The sequence below is a fragment of the Ylistrum balloti genome, unplaced genomic scaffold, assembly GCF_031769215.1.
Source record: "Ylistrum balloti isolate Yb309-2 unplaced genomic scaffold, AGI_CSIRO_Ybal_v1 Utg370122, whole genome shotgun sequence".
NCBI classification, from domain to species: Eukaryota; Metazoa; Mollusca; class Bivalvia; order Pectinida; family Pectinidae; genus Ylistrum; species Ylistrum balloti.
The window spans coordinates 415,081-428,608 of NW_026782138.1; the positions used below are offsets into that span (position 1 = coordinate 415,081).

The following is a 13,528-nucleotide window of genomic DNA, read 5'->3' on the forward strand; positions in this document are numbered from 1 at the left end:
TTTTAAATGTTTGTTTAATATGACAAGCTATAAGCTCGTTGGTCCTATTACACGGGATCTCACAAAGGGTTGTTTTGATAGATATAGGTCTACATTCATTTCGTGGTTACCATTTAGTCATTTCTTCAGCACTTTTGATATATAGTGTAACTGGACGTCGTTAAGATAAAGAATCTTTGAAAATAATCCAGGTGTTTTTGTATTATCCTAAAATACCAACCATTTGCCGTAATTCTCATCAAATCATTTTGTGTAATACACATGATACACACCTGTAAGTATCAGAGAGAATAACACCTGTATACAGGAACACTCTCACCGACAATCAATGCTACTGCTGAAGTGCTTACTCCTATGTAGTTTTAGAAGATTTCCAAACTGGTTGAAGATAAAAAATTTCGGGAAAGGGGGGAAAATACACTGATTGATTGTTTCCCCGAAAATCATATGGATATTAAATAAGAAGAAGAAATTATAAAATCGAAGTAGTAATTACATTTTATTTCGTTATCAAAATTGAATATCATACATGGAATTAAACAATGTAGATACCAGTGTGTAATGGAGATGATAATGATTAAACTCAGTAATATGATATACAGATATTGGATTATATATGCTATATGTTACGTCAACGTGCTCACTTCTCGTGATGATCACAAAATGTTCTTTAAACAACATAAATATATCAAACCTCGCACCTTTCAATTCTGGAAGATGCAAAATGAACTATAAATTTAAGATGACATGGATATATACACCATTAGATCACCAATATGAAGGCAAAGTATACATGGAAGTAATGAAAATGAAAAATAAGAATGCTTGATCAATATGTTTCTCCCTACCACATTACCCCATTCATTATCATACATTCACCACCTTACACACTTTCAGACTCTCCATTTTTTCCTCTAGGAAGACCCTCATCTATCCCGATAGATCGACACCATGTTCATGGCAAACTGCTCAGATCACGCTTGGGAGGGGGTCCTGTTGGTTTTTCCTTCTCTCGCATCCTCTCTTCAAACATCAGAATGCTGAAAAAGAAACAGAACAACCTGATAGCTAGCGATCCATGTCCATATGGGGTCGGATAGAATCACAGTTGGTATCAAGTTACACCAATATTGCTATTTTGTATAACAATTGTATAGCAATCATATACATGTGTTAATATGACGAAGTAAAGCCCGTTTGCTTAGTTTTAATGAACCATTCGCATTAAATGCGTATTCTAAATTGGTAAAATTATACACTTTAAAAATGTTACTATTTAACTGGTGTATCAGTGATATATATTCTATATCCTCTGAGAACCCGTGTAAAATGACTAGATATATCAGGATTTGAATTCATGAAGCTATTCATAAAACTAAGAAAAACGAAATATCAAGAACTAAGGAAACATCCAAACAAAATATGTTTCGTATAGAGTGAGACTGGAACATAACATTATCCACAAGCCGTATAAGGACAATCTTATAACGAGACTTTATTCATAAGTAGGCTAAACAGGTATTCTATTTCTATTCTTCTATTGAAAATTGCTATTCACCTGTTTGTCTTTTGTGCAATTATTTGTTTATTTACAAGTATAATCAAATTAAATAATACCTAGTCACGATCGTTGACGGAAATTATAGTTTCTTTTACATCATGTTCTTAAATGTGGCAGGGGACTTAACTCTCAGAAAGTTTTGCACTAACGCAAAAATAACATCGGTGACATCTAAGATAAAGTTTTCTTACATTAAGGACAAGTATAATATTATTTTATACATTAATTATATTGAGCGCTTGACGTATAGTTACGATCGTTCAACATGTTATATCCAACGCAACACTTAAACATGAAGCGTGCCACTTAAATATAGCATTAGACTAGTAAAACATACCAATGTGTACGTAAGTACCTTACTCGTAACAAGGCGAGAGTACGAGTCATAATACAGTAAACAGAGATGATATATGATAAGTCGAGCGTTCGAGATATTTATTATCAAAATAATATTGTGCACGTCTTAAATGTATCATTGTATTTTCTTTTGTTAGAAATCACTTTTTTGTCTAGTACTTGACGAGGTTCCAAATTATAAAGTCGCTTTTAGCATTGAAAAGGGTTGTTTACATATTACTGCAGTATACGTGAATATTATTATATTATTCAAACCTGGAAATAGAGGCCACTCTTAATGATGATGACTTACAGTTTTAGGACAGTTGACTTTCCGCCCAACATCATATCAAGGAACTCTCTGTAATGAATGGTTCCAGATCCATTCGTGTCCACTTCTGCGATCATCTTCTTCAGCTCTAGATGTGTCTTAGCGCATCCCAGTTTCTCCATCATTTGTTTCAGCTCCATAATGTCTGGTAACATGGCATAAATGGTCATAGTTTTAATCAACCCCTTCTGTGACAACTGTAAAGGCATGTCATACAAGCTAGTACAGCGAATATAGAATCTAGACAGTTCTAATGAAATTACCGGATTAAACAGGAAAAAATTAGAAACATTAGAATAAAAACCTTAATAGATTAGCTGTGTGATTTAAATATTTCGAAGAGATATCTAGCAACCGATAACGTAAATATTCAGTTACCTTAAAACTTACCAATATCTCCGGAGTTGTCCAAATCGAACTCCATAAATTGATCTGTCAAAGAACGATTATCAAAGCATTCAATTTAGTTTATAATCATTTCATCATCGTTGTAGATTTAAATACGGTATTCACGGTCAATATGTCGAAAAGAAAGCAAGGATGTATGAATAAGTTAAGACTTTAGTCCAGAATGTTACGTTATTTTTAGAATGCCATGAGAACGTAGAACTTGTTGGAAGTGTATGTCTACATGTGAAACGGGTAAATATTACAGAGTTTTACAAAACTAGACAACAAAATAAAAGATATGTAAATAACTCTGAGGTTGATTTCGATTTGACTATTAACTGCAATATGACATGTCTATTTGAATTTCACATCTTTCAAACGTCTTTGGTAAGAGTTCCTTTTAAACCCCCCTCCCAAAGTGGCTACCAATGGGTTATTATACCTGGTAAATACAATACAAGTGTCTGAAAGGGTTGATTTTAAGACCATGTCCCAATTTTTCTTGGTACCCCTTAAAATAAACCCTTTATGATACTTATTATAGCCTACTGGTAGTCATTTTGGGCGGGGGGTTCAAAAGGAACTCTTTCCACGTCTTTGATATCTTACTTGATTTTACAAAATGCGTGCTAGAAATGAATTCATATTTTAGTGAATGAAGAACGGTAATTACAATGTATTTAGCTAAGTTTGTATTTTTATATGTAGAGAAACACTGAGCTACACAAATGAAATAATCATACCACATTGTAATACTAACTTATGTTGCTGCTTATCACTGCTTATCACTGTGATAGCCATTAAAATGTATAAATATTAATAATAGTCATTTCTGTGTCTCAACACTGGCTGGACATTCCTAGTACAATGGGGTTTTTATCAGAAAAGATACAAAGACCCCTGATTTTCATTTCATTTTCTGCCATTCAAGGGCATTAATCATTCTAATGTAATAAAGTGAGTGGTAGTATTAAATCACCTTTATACTGAATCAGTTTATCAGCTAAGTCCTCTATTTCCTGTAACGAGTCATCTTCTAGGTAACTCTGAAAGTATCAAATTAAATCGTTTAATTATCTTGGTAACTGTTGCGAAAGGAGCATGCTTGCCAAGGCGTAACTGAAAAACTGAGAATTATATCACAGATCGTCTACTCTGTCGTAAGCATACCTTACAGAAGTGAACTGAAACACTGAATGGTAATATACACAATCCACAGAAGCTGGTAAGGAATAGCATCACTAGATAATAAAAAATAAAAAGTTCTGTAAATCTCTCACCTGATTTATTTCTGTCAGTTCTTCATTTTGCCTATTTTTGAGTTGTCCAAATAATTTTCCTCCTAGAAATAACAAGAAAAGAAATACTTTTGACATTGGATAATCTAAATAGTGGGCATACTTGCATTGTGCTTTGATACGCAATCGTAAAAATAGTCATTGTTGACAGCGCTGACAATGAAAAGCAATGATTATATTGACGATCTGTGAAACAGTTCAAACTCGCAGGATTGTAACCATAATGACAAATACCAAGCATAAATAGCTACGTAACGCTGCATTCATGTAGTATATTGCAGACGACAACCATAAAACTGGTGGAGAAGGTGCTGACAGTTGACATTGCAATAATTACACTTGATTGACATCGTAACCTGCCGATTTTGCTATTTTCTCAGTAATATGAATGACGATATCAGACAACGAGGTCGTGAGTTTACAGGTCCGTCTAAAATATATATTACTTGTCAGGTTATGGCTATAGGCGTCACTCGACCCGCAGTGAGGAGGTCATATAACAACAAAGACTTTGGTATGTTTAAGTCAGAGTATTACATGTTCCAGTATATATATAGATATATGAAAGTGCTCGTTGATTGTTGGTTTGGTTGTTCGTCAATGCCATAATAATGTCTTATATATTGTTACATTATAAAAGAATGGCGAGGTATAAACAACAATTTATCTACTTAACAAGACAATTAAACTCCGTAATATTTCCTGACTTAAGTCTATACTCGTGACACTTTTTATGTTGAAAGACTCATTTTGATTATTTCTAAGCAAAACATGAATCAGTCATCATATTTCTAAACTAGCATCTCATTTCATTCGTCATCATTTCCGGCGTATATTACTGAGACTCTCTAGTTCATTCATACCCTTGCTTCGGGCTTTTTTAAAAATACATATTGATGTGTTTGTTAGTGGCAATGGCCCACCAAGGGAAATACACAATTGCGTTTGACCAGTGTAAAATCCGTGATATCGGTCGGGACACATCCTGGTATTAGTCAACCTCTGTCCATATATGGCAAAAAAGCGTGTATATGACAAATAACATAGGCCACTGTTAAGTATCCCGTGACTCATTTTATAGTTGAAATCCCGGATATCTCGAGATAAGATATACCGGAAGCTAGTCCTATATCCATTCATATATTCTACAGACGTAGTCATTTAAATATACTATTCGTATGCATCACCATATAAATAATGTTGTGCTATATATATCGTGAACTTTTTATGTAACATTAACTTAATGGGGGTTTTTTGTGCTTAGTTTATCTTGATTTTGATATTAATTGTCATTCATAATAAACAAATGTTTCTAATGATGTAATAGGCTTTATGCGTTAATTTCGTGTGAATCTTTTTTAAATAACTTTTTCGTTTCTCATGAAAAGTTAATAGAACGATACTTAGATATTAGTAAGTAAATAGTGCCTAACACCCAAATAATAAAAATCTGAAAAACAGTCCTTTTTTTGGCCATCTTCTAATGTATAACCTTTGTGATGACTTTGTGTTTGGATAGAGAAATTTTCGAAAATAATTTTCGTGAGTAAAAACCGGGGATTGCTGTGCAGTTTCCGACCAAACAAGCAGAAAGATTTGTTTTCGGTTCCTGAAAATCATGGAAAGTGGTCAACCAAGTCGGAATCCATGAATTTGAAATCTGTGATTTGTGGTGATCATTCATTAAACATATATGTGAAATCTACCTAAGCCTTCCAGAGTTATACATAAGAGAAATACTTTAGCAACTAGAAAACGTTGAAATTGTTGATGCAATTAACTGAATCACGACGTCAACTTCGCAATCAAAAAATGAAGTCCACAAGAGAAATTGCTTCAATACGTCGTATAAATAACCCTCTAGTGGTAGTTTTTGTTAGTAAAAAACACAAGATAGAAACTCTGATACACACAGATAGTTTCACATAAACTAATAAGGCCTATAATTACAAGAAAACAAATCAATAGCACCTTTCAATACAAATTTAGAATAAGATAAATAACAGCCAAACACAATTAAAATGCCTTATACATCCGTTTTTATTTTCGTCCCGCTAGGATGATAATGGCCTAAAATGTATGGAGGCGACTGAAACAGGGTATTGGGGAAAAAAGATGCAAAAATATAATAACACCATAACTTATTTAGTGTATATGAGATGCACACTTGAGAATCATCAATAAGCAACATGACTGCATTGCACCATACCAAGGCAAGCTAATTACCTTTCAATCTCTCGTCCTTGTTACAAAGGAATGTTGAAGGACACGTGGCCTTCAACAAATATCTTATAGAGAGGCTACACATCGTAGTGTATGTTTCGTACGTGACAGATCGTTATTGATTCCTAGAGGATTGTTCGCCCAATATTGTATATTTAATTGCAGGATATAGAAATATAGGTCATTTAGAATGAGTCTAAAATATGTAAATTGTAGTAGATTACACCGAATGGTGTGGACAAAAACTGTGCGAATAGGAAGTCGATTTTGACAGGATCACTTCATCAAAATTCTCCCTCAGGTAACATGTGTAATGCATCTGAACTCATGTACAAAGTTATACACTTAAAACATGTATACAGAGGGCACATATTAAAGTACTGTAGGTTACAAACATCTCGCTATAAATAAACTTGTCCACGAGATATTTACAGTTCATATCGTTCTTCAGCATTACTTTTATTTAAGACGCTTGCTATTTTATTGACAAATAAGCATTTTAGGATCGTTAAGACCTCTATCAATCTCACAAATAAAAGCAATTAGATCAAACTGACATAGATTAATTACACAATTTTATTATGATATTATTGTTTTTTTCATCAGTTACAGCTACATCCTAACGGATATTCATCAGCCTCAAGGAAAGGAAATTGATGAGAAATGGTTACTACTTACTACGTTTTATTCCCATGTACAAATTAATACATCATTTGGAATTGTTACATGTATTTCTGACATTTACGAAGGTCTTAAACATTCATTTAGTGCTAATATATTTAATCAATATCGAGGAATCTTGAATACTGTATATATATTATATATATATATATATATATATATATATATATATATATGCATTATTTAAACACAAACACACATACATCTGGCGATAGTTCATACAGGAAATATGTTATGTATCATCTCTCGTTTATATATGCTACCGACTATTAGAAACGTTATATATATTTTTTTAATTTGACTGGAATAAAATTGAATCGGGACAAACTATGGAAAAGGAAAACAAATTGTCTTACACTTTCTTTTCAATATTCACACCAAAGTCTGTAATTATCAAGAATAAAAGTAAAAATTATGTTGTAAAATGAACTATGTATCTGCTAGTTTCGTTGTAAATCTTACAGCATTGTCACACTACTACATAGCTCGAAATACTACTATATGTTAAAAGTAGTACAGAGTGTACTTTTCTGAAAGGTCACGGTCCATTGACATCAAAGGAGCATTCCCGCATCATTATCTGTCGACAAGGGATATGTGTATAAGGACAAAGGATAGGCATCTTTCCGGTCCAGAAACCAGTTTCATAGACTGCAGATTCATCCAGACATCTCTGTATTGACTAATTATACCAGGCGTTACATCTGTGGTTATATATTTGTGTTAATACTATCAGGTACTGGTGTTGTTGATTAATTGTTTTGTTTCTTGATGTTCGTTCAATCAATCCCATTACTTGTGACCCTTTTCACATAAAACTTATATTAGATCTCAGCTCTGCTGAGTCTACCTCCTAATTTTATTTTTGTTATGATGTAGTTTTTGTCGGGTGTTGCAAATACATTTAATCTGGGTCCGGGTGGAGGTGATTGTGAAAATGAAACCATACTCTGTTTAAAAGATGACGACCACGTGTATCATACTTAATCGTACTTCATACGATATCGAGGATTTTGAGTTTCAATTTAGTTTTATACCTAGCCGATCTCAACTTAAAGTGAATTAGTTTATTAAATAAGCTACCTAAAAAAAACACTTTATTTTTTTGGTTATATCAGATTTCCTAATAATTCAACTCAGAGTATTGATGTATTAATGCACGCGTCAGACTGTATACTTTTAATATTTTATCAGTTGAAAAATTTCCATTTAAATATGACTACAGGGAAGTAACATTTTTATCGCTAACACAGATTACTACTCTAGTTTTTTACTTCCTTTTATGAATATAACTGATAACGTGACATAAACTCGCTAAATAGCCTTTTAAAGACGTGCCATTTCTGCATTTAACATTGCGGTGGCCTGTTTTCTAAGAAGCAGAATATGTGTTCTTTCTTTTAATAAATGTATCAGTTTCATCGCTTTTGAGATTCAGTGACAATTATTTAAAATCATTTGATATTCTTGTGTTGTTTTAATAATTCTACATATGGTTCAACATAAAGCAGTTTTGTGTTCACCTTTTACACAATGCTAGACAAGCATTTTGTAAAATGATCTTTTAGTTGTCTTCAGATTCAATATAAATATGAAAATAAAACATCTAAAATATATATTTGTGCTCTCTCTCTCTCTCTCTCTCTCTCTCTCTCTCTCTCTCTCTCTCTCTCTCTCTCTCTCTCTCTCTCTCTCTCTCTCTATTACATTATTCTGGGTTGGTATAGACTATATAGAAGTACTATCAATCAATAATCAAAGACAATTTGCATAGAGAGTAGTGGAAATTCTGAGATAATCAGTTTGATAGTTTCTCCAAATTTCAGCTAGAATCATAGCTATTAATATTTCGTTGTTTTTCTGAGGCTGCAGTACTGGGAAACTGCACGTTCTATTGTAGAAAACCAGCTACAGTGTGACACCAGTCATTTTTAAAAGTGCGGGTTAGATTGAGTTCAAGCTTGCCTTCTGATGAGGCTATTTCCGTTGAAAACACGATGTCATCTGCTGACGGCAACACTAATTATAAGTAAGTACTAGTCTAAACTGACCACTCAACATATCACTTATTAACCTTGGATATCGTGAAGTTAAGCAACCCATCTTAACTTTCGTTTGTCCGTTTGTGAGACAGATGTGTATTAAAATCTTGTATGCAGAGTCTATTAGTCTTGGGGCGAATCTGTCCGTGATAACACAACAGGATAATTAACCTTGCGGTCAAGCATTCGTTACAGAAAAATCGGACTCCAGGCTAAATGTTTGGTCAACTCTTTGTGTTTGATGAGATATCTAAATTTTGTGAATTCCCCAACTCTTGATTAAAGTGTACAATGTTCAAGATACCCGAGGTTCAAAGGGTATTTTATTCTTTCATTGGGAGTACACTGGAGTGATCACATACAGCTACAATGTTTTACATAATCTTACCTACATATTTTTGTGAACTTAGGTATAAGTGGGTTACTATCACTTTTGTTTTGCTTTGATCCCAGCTTGTGTACATGAATAAAGTTAAACCTAGTGATGTGTAAACTCATTAGTCTCGGTAGTGCGCCCTTTGGTGTCCAGGAGGAGTTCATTAAAGGTTTTCTACACCCTGTACCTGTCGCGGAGGACGTGAATATCGACCTCACGTACACAGAGGCCTCACATCTCACATCCTGATAGTTTTATATACTTATCAATATATACTCTCAATAACAGTCTCGTCATTCATTAAATCATAAGGTATTTAGAATATATACCGAAATATTAACCAAGCCTTAATTCAAACTCAAACTCAAATTAATTAAAGATGCAAGGAGAGCAAAACATAACATGCTTGAGCATGAGAATGGTTTCATGAATCCGGCCGAGTCTCTTCACAAGGATAAACGTCTTTTGCTTCATCAAAGACGCTCATCGTGCATTTCTTGTAATGGAATCGATAATAACTCACCAAATCAACGATATGGGAATTCCCTGTAAAATTAACACTTACGTCACAGCATTGACATTTCTTGAAGTGAAATGTTGAAATGTGTCATTGTAAATGCATACAACAGCAAAAGTTAAAAGAAAATTCACCTATTTTGCCTATTACATAATCACCTCGGTACTACATATATACGCACGGCCATATTTCATCTTGATATGACCGAAGTTATTGAGTTTATTTACACCTGTAAAAATAAACCAATGTTAAGCTTCCTTGTATGTAACAGTGTAACTTACTACGTGAGATTTATTTATGTTACAAGAGAATACATCACTTTATGACCTCTCCACCTCTCTCAGGGATAAATACAGGTATCATATATATTATGCTAAAAATGAAAGTCTGTGTGGTATTCCCAAAATAACGTGGGAGTTACCGGTTTTCAGCTGCGTGACAAACTTCAATAGAAATGTGTATATACGCTCTCTACTTTTTTGCTTTACATAAATGTGTGTTTCAATTCCTTTCTAATTGAAACATTTGCTTAAAGCAAAAAGAGCTCTTAACAATTTAACACATCGAGGACTATATTCACTGTAGTTTCTTTGCGTGTGTTAGACACATCAGTTTATATAAGAACCATTACTAACCAGAAGAAAACTGTTCTTATTATAAAAATTAATGTTGCTTTTAAGAACTACGAATTATATTTAGACATATCGCTCACTATCAACTATGACGCTATACACTGGTCTAAATAGTAATTGATACCAACCCACTGGTAGGAAGTGTGGGAATTTACAACCTTCTACTGATAAGAATCGTTGATATTTTAATGTAAATATAAAAACAACATAGCCAACAAAACTGGGTTAGCATTCCGCCGTTTGTGAGTTGAACAAGGGCTGGTCAGTGTTTTGGACTGGTCATGTGTCCATCATCCCACTGACAGGTAGACAGATGATCAGTATGTTGACCTTGTTGTGGACACTGAGTGACAGACACATTCTATCGATTACACACATAGCAGTGTAAGTTCATAATGTTTTGGCAGTGATATGTACAGAATGTGTTAAGCTAACATCAACGCAAAGGAAATACACAAACTCGTAAAAAACATTACATCGAAATCGGACGATACAGTAAATCAATTGATATTTCGCTGTAAAGATTCAAAAGCTGTTCCGTATATCATGTCTTAGTATCATAAAAGATAAATGTTTCCCTATTGTGTAGTTACCATGCTAAGGATTAATTTGTCTTACCTTGGAATGTATCCATTTTCTCTCTGAAGACTTCCTTACTTATATGCTAATTAAGTTGTTTACAATCCCGAGGAACTAGGGAACAATTATCGTCTTTAGTTTCAAATGAAATACTTTCTAAATAAACACACGTATGATGTTCAACAGCCTTCCTTATTCATACGGACACACTATATACCATCAAACCAACCCAAAAATGTTCGTATGTATAACGTAAACTTGCTTCACTGCCCAAGTGGAGCAAATAGGGACACCACAGGATATGTCATTGTTGATTTGCATCGTGTATTTTTATTTTATTTAATGTTGTCAGCTAACTAAAAGATTATTATTTTAGATACAAAACATCGCATCCCGACCATGACACTGGGATAAGTGGAGTGTAGCAGAAGCATAAACCTCATAACCAGTGCATGACAATCGCCTGAGATGCTGAGTTTTCATCATAATACCTAGATACAAAAATATATAGAAAAACAAAATGTTTCCTAATTAAAACACGGTTACTCATATTCAAGATGTTATGCAAGAAAAAAACCTTTCTTTTAAGTCTAAATACCAATATTGTTTTCCCATTCACAAAATCACATCTTCTCTAAAAAAAAGAGTGTAACATAATTATAATTGCAACACCTTATCGTATTTACACATGTTACTGTTGTGAAACAATTTATATAGCAAAGTATTGGTTATACAGTATTAGTACTGTTTGTGATAGTAAGGTAATAGGAACTGAAAACATTGACACTATATACCAACCTTGCTTGTTCTGTAAATCCAATTGTCCATTTTGGCCCGGCATATTGAATGAGCTGTTTAATCTATATCTATTCGTGCTTTTACTTATATACACTAGCCTCTAGCTCCGATACTGTGCGGCTAATGCAATAAACCCGTGTCAAACACACAGACATATATATACATACACACAAATATATACACGTATAGAATACTTCCTGTTGTAGCTAACACTGACGGCCCGTCACGTGACGAAAATATCAACATTCAATATATCCATTGATTTTTTTTTTAAATTCTTTACCATAATGGTTTTGTATGAGCTATATTGATTATAGATATGCGTGTCGTTTATTGCTCAATAAATGTAACTGTATATTATCATCAATGAACAGCGCCATTCTTTATAAACGATGCGGGTATGTATACAGGTAACATCTGGAGCCCTGATATATTGGGCTTCAATTGTTTTAATATCAAATTACGGTATTATTTTATAAATTTTTGTGATTCCTCCCTTTTTATCCTTATTATTCAAATTATAAACATCAAAATGTCATAATTGTTTTGTATAGTCTGTCTGAAGATGACCAGTAAAACATTAGACAATTGATCCTATTTTTACACATTAACAACAGATACTTTAAATAACTTCTGTTAAAAGTGTATGTATATATAGACCATATTGAAATCTTCATTATAATACTATAGATATGTAAAGGAATTTCAATAAGGGGACGTTCTGCATTCTAATAACAAAAAGTTATCACTCATGCACAACAGAAATCAATGGAATGTATGTATGAGAACCTCATATTTGTATGGTTTTAAAATCTGTTCAGTATTAATATATCAATCACCAGAGTTGATATTTACACCAATAGACCGAACTTTCTTTAGTCAGTGCATTTTATTAGAAAATACGAGTATCTTATACTGTTTCTGTAACCGATTTCATTCTTGAAAGTTAGTGCCTAATATAGGATCTGGTACCTTAATTTTACATCTAAATTCTCATTGAAAATGTGCAAAGACGAGCAACGAAACAATTACCGAGAATGAAAAACCTTAGCTATGAAAGTTGGCTAAGGAGCCTTAAATTACCAACACTGAGGCCCAGAAGATTGAGAGGAGATATGATTCAAGTATACAAACTAACACAGGGAGGATATGATAGGGCTGTCGCGGAGGATTTCCTTATACAAAACAATAACAAGATAACAAGAGGGCTAAGTATTCCACTATCAAATAGAAGGAGCAGATTAAATCTGAGGAAGTATTCTTTCTGTGAACGGGTGGTAAACCACTGGAATTCACTTCCTAATGCCGTTGTAACGTCACAAACAATCAAAACTTTAAATCCCGATTGGATAAACATTGGAGGCAAACTGAATGTGTTTATAATAATGAACTAGACAATAACATACTGATCCGTATTCGGAATACTAATTCTTTTTAACTCTGATCTGGATATATAGGCTTAATAAACCTATGTCCAGTATATTATTACTATCATTATTATCATTAAGCAAAAGAAAAGGAACATTGATAAGATTGACTATACAATAATCGTAACATTGTTTATACCATTGGTTCTACCAGTACCCACAGATTGACTATACAATAATCATAACATTGTTTATACCACTGGTTCTACCAGCACCCACAGATTGACTATACAATAATCATAACATTGTTTATATCATTGGTTCTACCAGTACCCACAGATTGACTATACAATAATCGTAACATTGTTTATACCATTGGTTCTACCAGTACCCACAG

At 33.4% G+C, this 13,528-nt stretch overlaps 1 protein-coding gene across 1 annotated transcript; it reads right to left on the reverse strand.

Moving 5' to 3' along the window:
- Positions 1-514: 514 nt before the first annotated feature.
- LOC132550397 (allograft inflammatory factor 1-like) lies at positions 515-11,865 on the reverse strand. Its single transcript, XM_060214460.1, has 6 exons — positions 11,765-11,865; positions 3,899-3,960; positions 3,598-3,664; positions 2,619-2,660; positions 2,211-2,373; positions 515-1,040 (listed from the first exon to the last, which is right to left on the reverse strand). The coding sequence occupies exons 1-6, from the start codon at positions 11,805-11,807 to the stop codon at positions 956-958; spliced, it is 462 nt and encodes a 153-aa protein (XP_060070443.1). The 5' UTR covers positions 11,808-11,865; the 3' UTR covers positions 515-955.
- Between the last annotated feature and the right edge of the window lie 1,663 nt (positions 11,866-13,528).

What these genes read in the sequence shown, in the direction of transcription:
- LOC132550397 (XM_060214460.1), bottom strand. Translation starts at nt 11,807, where the DNA reads ATGCCGGGCCAAAATGGACAATTGGATTTACAGAACAAGCAAG. An exon ending in GGATTTACAGAACAAGCAAG is followed by an intron (nt 3,961 to 11,764) that starts GTTGGTATATAG and finishes TGTTATTTCTAG; the next exon opens with GAGGAAAATTATTTGGACAA. An exon ending in GGACAACTCCGGAGATATTG is followed by an intron (nt 2,374 to 2,618) that starts GTAAGTTTTAAG and finishes CCATGTTACCAG; the next exon opens with ACATTATGGAGCTGAAACAA.